This window comes from Micromys minutus (assembly GCF_963924665.1).
Source record: "Micromys minutus genome assembly, chromosome: 17".
Taxonomy (NCBI): Eukaryota; Metazoa; Chordata; class Mammalia; order Rodentia; family Muridae; genus Micromys; species Micromys minutus.
In genome coordinates, this window is record NC_137952.1 from 45514712 (window position 1) to 45531492 (window position 16781).

General features: G+C 42.0%; 1 protein-coding gene across 3 annotated transcripts in view; it reads right to left on the reverse strand.

The window, feature by feature from the left end:
- Positions 1–2335: 2335 nt before the first annotated feature.
- TASP1 (taspase 1) overlaps positions 2336–16781 on the reverse strand; it is a gene marked incomplete at its 5' end in the record, with an annotated part of 179767 nt that continues 165321 nt past the window's right edge. For all 3 annotated transcript variants that reach the window (XM_080931146.1, XM_080931145.1, XM_080931144.1), the window contains one exon: positions 2336–3271. In XM_080931146.1, the coding sequence (XP_080787272.1) occupies positions 3184–3271 (88 nt within the window). In that variant the 3' untranslated portion in view covers positions 2336–3183. The remainder of the gene's footprint in view (positions 3272–16781) is intronic.

Sequence of the window (16781 nt, forward strand, 5' to 3'; positions counted from 1 at the left end):
ATCCACTATATAAATAGATTAAGAGACTGTGATGGTTTGTATATGCTTGGCTCAGGGAGTGGCACTGTTAGGAGATGTGGCCTTGTTGTAGTGGGTGTGTTACTGTGGGAATGTTTTTAAGGCCTCAACTTAGCATTCTTCTAGTAGCCTTCAGATGAGGGTATAGAACTCTCAGCTACTCCTGCACCATGCCTACCTGGATTTTGACATATTCCTGGTGATAATAGACTAAACCTCTGAACCTCTAAGCCAGCTCCAATTAAATGTTGTCCTTATAGGAGTTGCCTTGGTCATGGTGTCTGTTCACAGAAGTAAAACCCTAAATAAGGCATATAACCATCTCATGAGTTGCAGAATAGGTCTTCAACAAAATCTAACATTCATTCATAACAAAAGTTCTGAAGAAAACAATGGGCACATCCCAATGTGATAAAGCCAATTTACAGGAAGCCCACAGCTTCCTAAATAGAGAAATAATAAAAGTATTTCTAAAATCAGGAACAACACAAGAATGACCATTCTCTTCCTTCACTGTGTTGAAAGACCAACCGCGATCTAGGGATCGAGAGCAGCTCTAGGAGACACCCTCATACTCATCAAGCAAAACTAATTGTCTTTGTTCCTAATGAAACACTATAAAATAGAATCTGGAACTTACTCATGCATATTGCAGATACAATTCCAACAGGCATATAAACAGATACCAGGTCAGGCGCATATTTAAAAGTAGAAATCAATATATAAGAAGGAACAGGATCTGTCACAGGAAGACACACGGAGGAAACAAGCAAGGTTGACTAAGTCACAAGGTCACCACTGCCCTGGATAACACAGTGCACCATGTGCCAAAGGAAAGGTCATAGGCTAGCTCTCACCAAGCCCTTGAGATGTCCCACTTTCAAACTCAGAGGATTCACAGTGATGGCCTCAAGGAATCCAGGCCAGTTTTTTTTTTTTTTTTTTTTTAATTGTACTAGAAGATTAAAGCATCTAATACTTGGCTCCAAAAAAAAAAAAAAAAAAAAAAACACACACACACACAATTGGAAACAGGCACATAGTCAAGGTCATTCACATTAGAAGCAGGCTTCTTAAACACAGTTCGAGAACCTGGAGTTGGGGAATACAGTTATTTTCTTCTCTGCTTCCATCTGTCCTGCTTGTGTGTGAGAACTATTGATATGTTTGGATTCAGTACCTGAAACTCAACAAGACTGTACAATGAATGAATTTAGAAACCCATTTCTTTTTTGCCTCACAACTTGCAGTGTGCTTTCCCTGTTTCAGACACTACGGCACCTCTTAAGAGGCATTTAGAATCCTGCAGAACAGTCTGACAGACTGTTCCTAGAAGGGTGGGGTCCTACTTCGCTGACCAGTTTTTAAACTCTTCTTAGAAGGGGTTTTAAATATGACTAGAGTAAGTCAGGAGTGGGAGATAAATGAACTGGAGATCCTGGTGAAAGAGGTCAGATGATTTTCGGAATCCAAATGTCCTGATAGTTTTATGTGATCCAATCCAGCAACAGGGGGAAAAAAATCCCTGCCAACAGGTAGCAGGTCTTTGAAAGCATTTGAGACCAAAGGCTTCCTAGCGGTCAGTCTATCTCTCCTGAAGTTCTCAGTCTCATTAAGAATGAGAAACAGATACTGTGGCACCAACCTGTCTACAAGAACACAGCGAGACCAATGTAATTGCCTGTACGAGGAGTATAAATCAGCAGCTCTCAAATCATTCATATTTACACCCTCTTCATTTTGGTTGTCCTTCCTTTATAATTTGGCCATACATCTATGTCAAGTATATAATTTCATCTGAGGCTTTATCAGTTCCATCCCAAAGCCATGATTATATGTTGCAGGGAAACTTCCTCCCCCTGAGCAAGTCTATCTTTAGTATCTTCTTGATAACCACTTCTTACATTAAAAAAAAAAAAAAATTAAAAGGAAAGTCTGGGTTTTCTTATGTGGCTCCAGAATCCCTAAATATAACATTGAGGAACAATTCATCAACCACCACATTAAGCTTTCAGCTGCTACTAAAATTTTCAAAGCAGAGTGTCCCTGCATGTTCCCTTTGCTACTTACATCAAGTTCCAATGGAAAATGTAGGTGTTTCCATACTGAGACTTTAGTCATCTTAAGTGCCTTCCCTCTTGCTAGTGTTGGCTGTAGCTTCATGGAGCTAGGCTAGCAAGACAGGCAGTGATAGAATTCTGGAAGAAGTTTTCTGTGAAGAAAATAAACATAGGTCCCCAGTCTAGGAGTCAAAGATTAGTCTGAGACAAATAGCCACACACCATATCCAGTAATATGCTTCTTTTATTTTTGTACCTTTATCTTAAAAATATATTTAAACAAGAAACGATAATGTTGAATTTTGCCATAAACTTTGCTTTCTTATTTACAGTGTTACATTGTAAATAACATTCCATTATACACAAATTAAAACTGTGTTACTGAACACTCTCTTTACATATTCTTTCATAATATACTACACACGGCGCAAAGCTATGCAATACTTAAGCTTCATATAGCTCAGGAAAGAAGCACAAACTTTATCAATAAGACCATTACTTTAAAGGGCTCTGACTTTAATTCTCTGCTAGAATGGTTTCACTGAAACCACTCTGTGTTCAAGGAAAGATGCCCTGCATGAGGGATGAGAACGACAGTTTAAGTTACCACACCATCCACTTAAACTGACACCATGTTACAGATTACTGTGATTAAATGGGCTACAATCAAGGTCAAGTCATTTTAACAAGCAGATTCACTCTTCAGTTTAGACACATTGTATCAACCATGGTTGGTACCTCTTTATGAAATAAAAGTTTTCTACAACTTTAGGTTTACTTGTAAACAGTTAAAGCACGCATTTTGTAAAGATTTAATCATTCTCATTCATAGTTACACTTGAGGAGAGCTTATCCCACCCGGGAGAAGCACGAGCGCACACACACACACTGCACACGGACACACGCCCACACATGCTTCCGCTCACCCATCTGAGACTGGAGAGTCAACCAGCACTAAGTATAGCAGCACTTAAGTGTCCCAAGCAGTGCCCGAGGCTACAATAAGAATTACAAAACACAGATAAAACTCCAACTTCAATTAAGCAGCCTGGAGCTCTGGCTCTGCAATGCCTCTCAGACACTTCCCACTCAGCCTGGAGTCAGTTCACAGGGCTCTCCAGGCGGCAAACCCCACCTTCGATTGCAACGGACTGTCCTGCCACAGCACCAGGAGGGAGTCTTGAAATGTGAGTCTGTAAAGAGAGAGAAAGAGCATCAGAGGTGCTAGCAGAGTCCCTAATGTGAAGCCAACTCAGAACACCCTGTCTTGGCTGGTTTTCTCAGTGTCCCCCAGCTGTAATGGTGGCAACATTCAGGAGTGTCATGCCCTGTTTGTTTAAATTGCTCAGGGATGTTTACTGAGCATCTGCTACATACAAGCACAGCACCAGTTCATAGGGATGCAAAGGAGACAGACACCAACACCTCATGGCACAGAACAGCGCTGTTACCCTCTACCTCCTATAACCACCTACCTGTCACCAGCACAGGCAGCCACAAGAGCTAGGCATAGGTTTCTAAAACTCTAAAGACAGAAATGGTCTAACTACCCCAATTTCAGAGATATAAACCCCACTTCACAAACTGAAGGTAGATATTCCTACACCAATGTGTGCAAATTAATGTTCAATCTTCATAGCACCATTGCTCACAATAGCTACAAGATGGAATCAGGCAAAATGCCTACCACTGGCTGAACAAGGTGTGAAATATACACATGATAAAATATTACTCATCCTTTAAAAGGCAGGGACATGAAGAACATGAATAAACCTTGACAACATTAACCTAAATAAAACAAGCCAGATGCCAAAGAGCTACAATAGTAGGTTCTGCTTACACTGTGGTACCATAAGCAAATCCATAAACATTAGAAGCTAGAGAGTAGCTGTCAGTGGCTGACAGAAGGGAACGGAGTGGGGATAGAATCATGTGGAAGAGGTATAACCTTCCAGTTTGGGAAGATGAAAGGTTAGAGATAGGTGTCGCAACAAGTTCCTAACAATGTGGATACTCAGTGCACCAGAGCCGGTTAAAACTGATCCACATGATGAATAATTCTATGTGTGTATTCACAATATTTACACACACACACACACACACACACACACAGAGAGAGAGAGAGAGAGAGAGAGAGAGAGAGAGAGAGAGCGCACAGAAATGATAGTTTCTACTTGGTCAGAGTAACTGTAAACCTGGCTAGTTTTATGTCAGTTTAACATAGACCAGAGTCATCTGAAAGGATCAAACCTCAGCTGAGACGATGCTTCTGCAGTTTTTAGTTAGTGACTGATGTGGTTTCTATAAGAAAGCAGGCTGAGCCAAGCATGACAGGTAAGCAGTACAGAACCTCTCCACTGGGCTCCCAATCAGCTCCTGCTTCCAGGTTCCTGCCCCGACTTCTTTTAATGATAAACTGATATGGAAGTGTAAGCCAAATAAACCTTTCTCTGCAAAAACTTGCTTTTGGTCGTGGGGTTTCACTAGAGTAACAGCAACTCTAACTAAGACAAGGACCTACAAGGAATTAATTTATGATGCAGATCTCTATTGAAGAAATTTACCTTTACTATCCTCTCATAAACAGATTGGAACATTTTGAGGTCAGGTGGTTGTTGTGATGATGATGATGATGATTAGATATTTTCTTCCATTTCAAGTGTTATCCCTTTACCTGGTTTCCCCTCCAGAATCTCCCTAACCCATTCCCTCTTTCCCACCTCTATGAGAGTGTTCCCCCACCCACCCATCCACCTCCTCCCACCTTCCTGCCCTGACATTCCCATACACTGGGGCATCGAGCCTTGACAGGACCAAGGGCTTCTCCTCCCACTGATGCCCAACAAGGCCATCCTCTGCTACATGTGCAGCTGGAGCCATGGGTCCCTCCACGTCTACTCTTTGGTTGGTGGTTTAGTCCCCGGGAGCTCCGGGGACTCTGGTTGGTTGATATTGTTGTTCTTCCTATGGGGTTGCAAACCCTTTCGGCTTGCTCAGTCCTTTTTCTAACTTCTCCACTGGGGACCCTGTTCTCAATGCAATAGATATCTGAGAGCATCCGCCTCTGTATCAGTTAGGCTCTGACAGAGCCTCTCAGAAGACAGCTATATCAGGCTCCTGTCAGTGTGCACCTCTTGGCCTCTGCAATACTGTCTGGGTTTGGTGACTATTGAGGTTAGTTTAAATAGAGGGGCTTACAGGAAAATCTGTCTTCAGACTTGCAAGGGAATTACACAAAAGTCACTGAGACTATGGGCTTCAGAGTCGAAAGAGAATAAATTAATAGATGACATTAAAGAACAACAATACAGCCAAACAGCTTGCAAACTGAACTGAGGCTGCTTAGTCTTAAAGGAACAGATTTCCTGTTGACCAAGATAAAGATCCTGAACTGGAAGGAGCAAAGCTCGGCACCTTGGGCACTGTGGGACTTGGTCTATCTCTGTGGCTTCACACGGCCACTCAAGGCCCTGTAATGCTACCAGCCCTGCCGGAAGTTTACAGCAGCAGAACCACATAAACAAGCTGAGTTAAGCCACAGACTATAAAGGAAAGTTAGGGAGGTTAAGGGCATGGGAGGAGAAAGCTCTAGAGACAATCAATAATAGGACATAAGCAAAATGCTACAAACACACAATTAGGTTTGTATAAATTGAGCTACTTGTACACAAGAGAGATACTCAAGTAGATAAAGTAGTTCAACTAGAAAACTTAATTTAAGAAGTGAACTTTTCAGTTTTCTCTTGCCTAAATCAGCACTTAGTCTAAGCAGACTCTGCAATTACAAAATTATTTAAACTGGTACTGGGACCACACAGCTGTGGCGCTCCTTGCAAATGTCCTAGCAGTAGACAGGACTGTGCTGCTGAGGAGCAAGGTGTATGATTGATAGATAAGCCGACTGTGTTCAAAGCCAATGTGCTCAGGATTGTAGCTCCTTACAAGTCCAGATACGTTCAGCACCGGGACTCCAAAGTGATATTTTAAGCAAACAAAAAAATGAATTACTTGTTATGTAATCTGAAAAGATCCTGACTTTACAATCTTTTAAGAACACCTTGGTGCCTCAACTTTTGTAGTTCCTAGGAAAGCCACAAACACATGGTTTAATTTGAAAAGCCACAAAGCCTTTATTTAGTCATATTTTGATTCTCTGCCTCTCCACACACTGTGTCTCCAGTTTTAGACTTGAGGTCCTCCACAATAGTCAGAGGATGGCTATTAAGTCATTACCCCACTTTGGTGGAGTTAGAAACTTACCTAGGCTAACGATAAAAATGAACCCTCAGAAATACTTTGCTCACTGCTTTTGCAATGTTGGGGCTAAGTCTTCCTTTTCTTTTTATTGTAGAGAACTCAAGTTAAGACACTGCAGTTAAAGTGAGGGAGGCATTTACAAGTAGACGTAAGGAATACATGGAACACAGTTGGCAGTGGAGAAACTCACAAACTCACATTTCTAACCACAATGTAGATGCACTTCCCAGTCCCTCACTAAGTAAGTACACAAAATATATAACAATGTACACCGCCATCTTAAGGCTGTGTGAAGATTCGGGATGCTTTGGGTTCCTGGCTGTATCTTTTCCCTTCTGGGTGAACTAGCCTCCTCAGCAGGAAGACAGAGCTATGGGGCAGAAAGGTCAGTGGGCTGTTTGAAATGTGTCATCATAAGGCTTGGCCAAGGTCTTCTTGTGCCCTGGTTTCTATCAGCTGTTGATAATCGTGACGTTTGTCAAGACAGGGGCCTGAGCTCCTGACTGTCAAGTGCTCCCTCCAAGTACTGATATGGAGTGCCCAGGTCTGGAGAGCCTGTGTGCCTTGTGTATCTGCTGGTTGTTAGGTAGAGCCTGTGTGCCTTGTGTATCTGCTGGTTGTTAGGTAGAGCCTGTGTGCCTTGTGTATCTGCTGGTTGTTAGGTAGAGCCTGTGTGCCTTGTGTATCTGCTGGTTGTTAGGTAGAGCCTGTGTGCCTTGTGTATCTGCTGGTTGTTAGGTAGAGCCTGTGTGCCTTGTGTATCTGCTGGTTGTTAGGTAGAGCCTGTGTGCCTTGTGTATCTGCTGGTTGTTAGGTAGAGCCTGTGTGCCTTGTGTATCTGCTGGTTGTTAGGTAGAGCCTGTGTGCCTTGTGTATCTGCTGGTTGTTAGGTAGAGCCTGTGTGCCTTGTGTATCTGCTGGTTGTTAGGTAGAGCCTGTGTGCCTTGTGTATCTGCTGGTTGTTAGGTAGAGCCTGTGTGCCTTGTGTATCTGCTGGTTGTTAGGTAGAGCCTGTGTGCCTTGTGTATCTGCTGGTTGTTAGGTAGAGCCTGTGTGCCTTGTGTATCTGCTGGTTGTTAGGTAGAGCCTGTGTGCCTTGTGTATCTGCTGGTTGTTAGGTAGAGCCTGTGTGCCTTGTGTATCTGCTGGTTGTTAGGTAGAGCCTGTGTGCCTTGTGTATCTGCTGGTTGTTAGGTAGAGCCTGTGTGCCTTGTGTATCTGCTGGTTGTTAGGTAGAGCCTGTGTGCCTTGTGTATCTGCTGGTTGTTAGGTAGAGCCTGTGTGCCTTGTGTATCTGCTGGTTGTTAGGTAGAGCCTGTGTGCCTTGTGTATCTGCTGGTTGTTAGGTAGAGCCTGTGTGCCTTGTGTATCTGCTGGTTGTTAGGTAGAGCCTGTGTGCCTTGTGTATCTGCTGGTTGTTAGGTAGAGCCTGTGTGCCTTGTGTATCTGCTGGTTGTTAGGTAGAGCCTGTGTGCCTTGTGTATCTGCTGGTTGTTAGGTAGAGCCTGTGTGCCTTGTGTATCTGCTGGTTGTTAGGTAGAGCCTGTGTGCCTTGTGTATCTGCTGGTTGTTAGGTAGAGCCTGTGTGCCTTGTGTATCTGCTGGTTGTTAGGTAGAGCATGTGTGCCTTGTGTATCTGCTGGTTGTTAGGTAGAGCCTGTGTGCCTTGTGTATCTGCTGGTTGTTAGGTAGAGCCTGTGTGCCTTGTGTATCTGCTGGTTGTTAGGTAGAGCCTGTGTGCCTTGTGTATCTGTTGGCTGTTAGGTAGAGCCTGTGTGCCTTGTGTATCTGTTGGCTGTTAGGTAGAGCATGTGTGCCTTGTGTATCTGCTGGTTGTTACTACGTTAACTACAGGTGAATTCAACAGCAGGAGAAATTTGGAAAACACTAAGACAAACTAGTTTGCATGGTGTTTTTCTTCTGGAACTGGGGATTCTAGCTTGATAAGATGTGGGAAGTTGGCATGGCCAGGTTTTCACTACCACATCCTTCTGGAGATAAAGATCATCCCTTCCTCTACCACTCTGTGCCTCTCTTGTTAAATCTGCTTTATTTTTAAATTGTCAAATCCTAGGTCTTCTATTTTTTTCATATAATGATAGTGCCACATGAGCTTTCAAAATATAACTTGGAACAATATGTATGTTTATACAATAACAACTCATTACACACAAATTAAGCTTCTCTTCTGTGTTTTCCACTCTGCTACTCAGGCAGCATAAATTTGGTTCATTGAGACTGTTCTACAGGCAAAACACACTTTACATTCTTAATGTAGATGTACCTCAAGAGTCCAGAAGCCCCAGGGAGTGGGATTGGGATGGGGAGGGCATCCCCTTGGAGATGGGGGGAGGAGGTATGAGATGTGGAAGGGTCAGAGGGTGGACCAGGAGGGGGTTTAAAATCTGGACTGTAAGAAGATCGATAGATAGATAGATAGATAGATAGATAGATAGATAGATGATTGATAGATAGATAGATAAATAGATAGATAGATAGATAGATAGATAGATAGAAAGAAAGAAAATAATACCTCATATTAATAAAAGCTAATTTTGAATAATTTTAATAAATATTTTGTATCAGAAAAAAAACAAGCAAACAGTGTTTGTATGGGAGGGTAAGTTAAGCCACAGCATACATATGGAGAGAGTTCAGAGGGCGGTTCCTGTACTCACCCTTCTCTTCTGCCCTAACATGGCTGGGACTGAATTCAGGGTGCCAGTCTGTGTGACAAGGGCCTTTACCTGCTTGTTCATGTCTCCAGGCCCAACACAGTCAATACACACTTGACCACTAACAGTCTCTATTCTTTGATGGCACAAACATGGCAGACATTTAAACAGCATCTAGAGAGAAGGGCTTGGGGAAGTCCTGTCTGGTTGGCTCTTGTTAGCGTGCCTCTCTATTGTGAGCCCACCCCACCTCTTAATGAGTTGAAGAGACAGACCACGCCCATCGGTTCCTGCCCATCTCTTTCAAGGAGATGTGACTTGTGAGTGAGTATACTGTGAGCATTCTTTGTGTGCCGAATTAAACCTTGGAATGCAGTTAACTAAAAATAGTTTAGACATCAGACCTCATCATGGAAGCAGATGTACTCTACTAGCTGACAGCTGCACATCAACCTTCTTTATGCAGTTTACAATGGTGTGTAGACCTTACAGAATAAGAACCGGTGCGGTGATAGAGAGTAAGTAATGTAAACTAGGACTGAGTGATGATCCCTACAGCACCAATTTCTTCTTATTCTTATTTTGCCTCCATGTATGTCAGTGTACCGTGTGCATGCCTGATGCCCGTGGATGCCAGAAGAGGGCATCGGGTCCCCTAGTACTGGAGTCTTAGATTGCTGTGAGCTGCTATGTGTGTGCCAGGAATTGAACTTGGGTCCTCAGGAAGAACAACCAGTGTTTTTAATCACTGAGCAATTTCTCTAGCCCCAGAATCCAGGGTTTTAACACTCTATGATACTAACTCCATTTAGATTTTATTTATCCGATTAATGAATTTTTTAAAATTAAAAATAAAAATAGGCCACAGCGATATGGAGATATCCTTCCTTAGCTCAACCTAACAAGTAAGAGACGCCGACCAAATGAGCAATGAACGCCAAGCTTGTGCCACACGTCCTCCTACCTCACCTTCCACATCCAAGCTATCCACAGCATACAAGGTGCAAAGGCAAATATGATGGAACAGAGACAGCATCACGGCAAATGTCACAAGGCTACAGTCCGCTTTCTCACGGCTAAAGTCCTGTCTACAGCATCTCAAAAGAAGATGAATGCTCCCTGATGACACCAGCACGCAGCCCCAGGCTACGGCCACTCTGGCTTCCCCTCTGCCTGCAGACATCACACTTCGATTAGAGGCACCATCACCAGGGATCCCCCGTGTTCTCACTCGAAAGCCCTGTGAGGCAGCCCACAAAACTCTTACCATGCCACTCACGTGGAGATTTATAATACTCCCTTTGTTAAAGGTGATAAAATAACTCTCTACCATTTCCCAAATATTTACTCTGTGCTCTTAATAGGGGACAGAGGAATGAAACACACAGGCCTTGCTCTCGGGCAATTTATCTTTATAGGATGTAGAAACCAGTCCCTTGTGAAATCTCACTAGAAATAAGAGATCCCTATAATTACAGAATACTGTAGTGTCCAGGGTGCTTCTGAATCAATGAAATCTTAAAATACCACTACTGGTAGAAAGATGTAAGCAACACCCCCCCCCCAAGGGAAAAAAAATAGAGAAATGAGCAAGACAGAATGGTACTGTGGTCAGAGAGGAAGTGGAAAAACTGAGTCATGAGTGAATGAATGTGTCTGAACTCCAAATTTAGGCCTTTTTATTCCTGCAATGCCCTAGCCCAAGGCGTTCTAAATCTAGCTCCGTCCGAGACACACCTTTCACTTCATTGGCACATGTTCAAAAGTGTTATAATATGGCTTGCTTAGGAAAGCTACTGCCACAAACTTTAAATAAGGTAGAATGATCCTGAGATTTAGATCTAGGTCTCTCATCTTAATGATAATCTCTAGTTACTACTTCTCTGGGATTTAACATTCTTGTAGGTTAAAAAAAATTTACAACTGACTCAACAGTATTGAGGATCCTTTCTGAATCTGGCATACATTCGAATGTTCTTGTAAATGTTATTAAAAACAATTTTAAAATCCCATTTATCTAAAGCTACATGTTTTATGTCAATGGAATCTCTTTGAATCCATGTTATAGATTTTTTTTATTAGCCCCATTAATAACTAACTAAAATCACAATCGGTTCAAGGAGTTTGTTTTTCTTTCTCCTTGGGAAGTAACATTCTCAGAGTAACCTTCAGACTGACCACCACCTGCAGCATCAGTTGATCCTGCAACATAGACGTGCACCGCCACAGAGGAACAAAGCTGTTCCTGCCTGTCAGTGGGTACACCTTGCAGGCTATGCGGAGACACCTCACGTCACATTAATGGCAAGGATGGAGTTCTTGAGATCTTTTAGTCTTTATTCTGATTAATATTTGTATTACACTGACATATTCAGCGTGTCTCTGTGAGCACTCATGCGCAGATAGGCGTATGCTGTGCTGTGCTGTGGAGGTCAGAGGGACATCTGCATCAGTCAGCTCCCTCCTCTCACCATGTGGGGCCTCAGATCTCAAACTCAGGCCATAAGCCTGCTGGAGAGTGCCGCGCCATCACACTGGCCCTTTGCTCTCATTTTTAAGATGCCCTTTAACCTTTCCCCCAAATATTCAAAGAGGAACATATTTTTTAATGAAATATAAAATTTGAAAATCAGCACATATTCTAAATATTCTACCGCTGGGCAAAACACATCCAAGTTGGGTGTTGAGTACCGAACGTGGAGAAGCAGAGGAGCAGTTCCGGGACTCATTCAGGACCAGGACTGGACCCTTCTGTCTTTATTATGTGGTAGGGTGACTTCATGCTAAGGGTGCACTTAAGTCTAGTGTACATGACTGGAGGATGTGACTATGTCCCTCAGTACAAATGGGGCAAACTGAAGCATCCCCAGAGGACTGAGTTGAGGTGACCTCTCTTCTTTCTGAACCTGTTTTCTGTTTTTTGGCACCGACCACAATACCTCAGAGGCCTTTGCTAACTCTTCATTTCCCAGTAGGACTGGGCGAGGTCCGGGACCCAGGCCTCTTCCTTTCCATTTGTACTCACTCTCCTGCTGAGCTGACCCAGTTTTCTTCTCTTTCTAAAGGACTTTAAGCTGAAATTCACAAATGCACACCTCTACTTTAATTACCCATAACAACTAAGTGGTTAAAAGTGTGAGCTCTGGAGTCCAGAAGCTGTGGTCTAAATCTCAGTTATGCCACTGCAGCTGACACCATGTAAGGAACTTGGTATCTCAGACATATCTCTCAGGGGGTCAGAAGGTACCGTTAATAGGAAAGCCCACCCTATAGATTACAATTAACCCCAACTCTTGCATAAATATTGGAGGTTCCTCTTGGGTTTGTAAATGTGAGGTTCTGGCTCATCTTTTGCACAGTAAAGGCAACAACCCAATATCTCTTTTCAATAACCTTTGTGTGGGAGGTCTTGACATCCTGACACCCTTTAAAAGCCCCTTGGTAGTGTGTGTTCATTGTACATGGCGTTGCTTTCTTTCACTCACTCACTTGATACCCAGTCCATTCCAGTTCCCTCTTCTTGGTTCTTCTTTCTCATCCTCCCTCCTACTCTCTTTCCTTCCTTCAGTCACAAACTGTATTTTTAAATGAATAATACTGGACTTAAAATGTATTGAAGTTCATTCCCCTGCTTACCAATCACCGGATCCACCAATAGGCACCAGAACCACAATAGAGGCCACTAGAACCTACCTCTGCTAGCCTATCAGACACATCCTACACCCATACTGGGAACAGCATTCCCTGGAGTCCAACGGGAACTGCAGCACCAGAACCATGTGCAACATGACTCAGAACCCCAGACCTTGCTATCCAAGGACAAGCAGCAGAGCCTGACAAGTCTTCTACAAACTCCTGAGGATCAGCAGAGAGAATCTTTTAAATCTAGAGCAGATTCGTTCCTAGGCTCAGAAATTGCACCATTCCCCTGCAGAGCAGAGATCACTGTGGGGCTTCAAGACTGAAAACTAAGCACCATTCAGCTAGACTACAATCTGACAAATTGGGGTTAGAGCAAATAAGAACCCAAACAACCAGGGCAAGGCCAGAAAACAAGACAAAAGTTATTATCAACAACCTGACTTCAGGTACTAATGTCCCATCATAAAACAAACATAAATAACCAAGAAAATATATCTCCTATAGAAATTAGCACCCCATGTATTATTCCCTGAGAAATTCGACTTAGCTAATGCAGAGGGCAGTGATTGTAAGATAGCATGCTATTATAATATATTCAAAGAATGCTAAAGAGGATATGCACAAATCCCTGAAGGACGTTATGACCATGCAAATGACACAATGAAATAATGCAAACAATTCAAAGTATGAAAGTGGGGTTAAGAAAAGAAATAAAATCTCTGAAGAAGAGACAAAAATGAAATATAACTCAAACAAAACAAGACGTCCCCATAAAACCCTTGGGTGTGGGGAAAAGAGTAATATATTATTGTTGACTGAAAGACAGCAGAGAATGGAATGTCTCAAGGACAAGGTGGAGGATCTTTCACTCAAAGCAGAACAAGGAAAGAATTCTGGGACATCATACACATATGCACAGGTGCACATAAACAAACAAGCAAACACCCAACACCTATAAATAATGCATAAAGAAGAAAGAAAAAAATTAAACTTCCTTTTCATGGGAAACAAAACAATTCCTTTCCATAGGGACCAACACAACAACAGCAACAACAACAGCTACAACACCACCAACCACAGCAAGGCCCATAAAGGAACTGGTGACACAGACAAAGCTGGTGTCTACAGAAGATACCAAAATGAATATTTCATTTGGTCTGAGAAAAATTTTAAGCAGATTATTTGATGAAATTGTTTGAGTAGGAAGATAAAGGAGGAAAGGACAGATATGGAAGGAGTTGGGGATGAATATAATAAAAATGCATTGTATGGAATTCTGAAAGGATTAATAAAAATATTAATTGTGTATTCTATATAGTAGATTTGGCTTGAAGTTCAAAATCTACAACCAAGTTCACTCTTAAATGTCTGTGAAACAGGCCAGATATAAGGCTTCACCAACCAAGAGTGGCTATGGTGCATACTAAACCAGTATCGGTATCATCAGATCTTCTGCTCTTATAGATTGAAACAGTAGGGAAAAAAAATCGTAACCCATACCTTATATAAACTGACAAATGACTCCAGCCAGTCTTCTGAGAGTAACACCTCTTTTAGGAGACATTCACTCAGCTCAGGCCATAGATGGTTCTTTAGCCAATACTAGGCAGAGTACAGGAAGACTGTTTGTTATAGTCACCAAGAGAAATCCAATCACAGCCAGCAGGAAATTCCCCCTCTATTTCTTCAACATTATTTAATTAGGGGGCCCTAACAGAAACACCACAGGCAGATCATTTTACCTTACTACATCTATCTAGTATACAAGCTATGATGTGTACTTGAAGGTCAGAAGGCAACTCACACACGTTTCCCTCTTTCCTCATGTGGTTTCCAAAAACTGAACTCAACTTCAGGCTTGGTAGCAAACACCTTTACTGCCCGGCCTTCAGAATCACCCATTCAAAACAACAACCATAACAATGGCACTGGCAATTGGTCTAATGGTCTTACAGTTGTCCAAAATACCTAGTCATATAGCTTTTGGGAGGATGTTGTCACCAGCACACTTCTCTGAAGTACGGTATTAAGCACAGTGCTGTCCTTGTAGCCACAAACATTTTTTTCTTTCCTTTTCTGAAACCTCTGAATTTACATGTCAGTCCATTAATATATACAAGCCAGTAACATTTTACAGGTCAATCTACTGTCTCCATTAGGGCTAAAATTCAACAAGTATAACTAATGATCATCAAGGCAAATAAATCACTGTAAACAGCTACAGTGTAAAAGAGACCTCAGGGATGCAAAATGTGATGCTTCTAAGTAATTCTCACAACCTCTCCGGCCTTTACCACAGCCCACTACAATGCATCATAAGTAATGTCACCTCTATTACGTAAGTTACACCTGCACGTTTACCTACTTCATAGAATGCTAACAAAGCACAAGTATCCCTCTTTAAAGTAAGGAATTTTGAAGCAGGGCATGGAAACTATAATGTCACTGATATTGGTGAATTTTCATGTACTATTTAAGAGCTCTGAGCAGCTGATTCTGAAAGCAGGCTTGGGCGTCCTACTTCAGACCCTGGTTGTTCATGTTCACTGTCCTCTAAAACCTTCACCCTGAGTCAGGCTGCTCTCCTGTCTCAGTAATAGGGAGAGAGAAAACAACAAACTGTTTATCACACCCGCCCCAAGAGAACAACTAGAAGGCAAACTGCTCACACAGTGATGACTGCTGTGTGTCCCATGATGCCAAAGTGCGCAATCCAGGAAAAGGCAGGCAGAAGCTCATGAGAGGTCTCCCCTGCCCTGCCCATCTAATACTACTTGATTTCAGGACTTTTCCCATTGGTTCTGCTGGATAGCTTCAAGTGCCCAATTTGATCTTTTATTTGTAAGCCTTGCAGGAAGGGATGCTGTGTTCCACGAGGAACGCAATTAAGAAACTCCAGCTGACCAGTCTACTTATGCTAAGTGTTTGTAAGCCCTCGGATTTGAAAATGCTACCTGTTAATCTTTTGTTTGCTCTCTCAATGGGGCTAGCTCAGTCATCCCTGCTGAGTATTTTGAGTGTCTGGTTTGATGATGCTTTGCTGTTTCCTTTTTCTATCAGCTACTAAGTATTCATTTATTTTGCTCACACCTTCAAAACCAAAAACATGGCTCTTAGAGTATTCTTTAGAATGTGCAAAACAGTGGCATACACCTACCACGGAGACCAAGGCAGAAGTATAATGAGATCTAGGCCATCCTGGGCTATCTAGTGAGGCTTAGTATAGATAGACACACATACATGCATGCATGCAGATGTTGGGGAATCACAATGGTAACCTCTTCTAGATTATAAATGGGATCAGACAGAAACCTAAGTCTAACTCTAATGTCAATCTTAATATAGTATTCCGATTTATTCAGATCTTTAAAACACAGAGTTATAATATTTATGGCTTAAAGGCATACATGCTAAGAAAAGGACTGAATGACATCTAATAGCTGTGTACCCACAAAACCAAAACATAAGAAAAAACCCTTATGCATGGAACATTTCTGCTATCATCCTCAAATTCCCTCAGGCCTCACTGTTCAGCATTTTAGATTTCTATCCCTGTCCTAACTCTGTCAGTATTCCATATAAATGGAAAAAGTCACCAAGTACCCTTTTTGTATCTAGCTTGCTTATACAGCATAGTGTCCCTCCCCCCATTTCTTTAAGACATAAAAGAGAATTTATTTAGCTTTCTGTGGCTTTATCCTTGGCAAAAGAAAAACTTACTCATGTTTTGTAAACTTTATTTAGGACAATTTTATGAGGCCAGAGAAAATTAATGGCATTCAGGATTTATGAGGCTGGGTACAGGCTGGGGAGTAGAGCGCTTGCCTAGCAGTCTGCATCCCAGCCCTTCTCCAGAAGAGAAAAAGATTTACATGTGTAAAGTATCAATATGTTAAAATAAATTTAAATAGAGAACAAAAGATAAAGTACCCCTAAACATAATAAACTGTCATTTAAACTCAGCTTCCTAGTCTACGTTCTTTGAGATCTTTAAATAAAATTTCTGAATGTAAGTTCCCTTGTCTCAATATCAAAATCCTTTATTGTATTTTTTCTTCTAATAGCAGGAAATACTCATTACATCATTTATATACTAAATAACCTTATAAATTTTTTTAAAAGGTTAGAG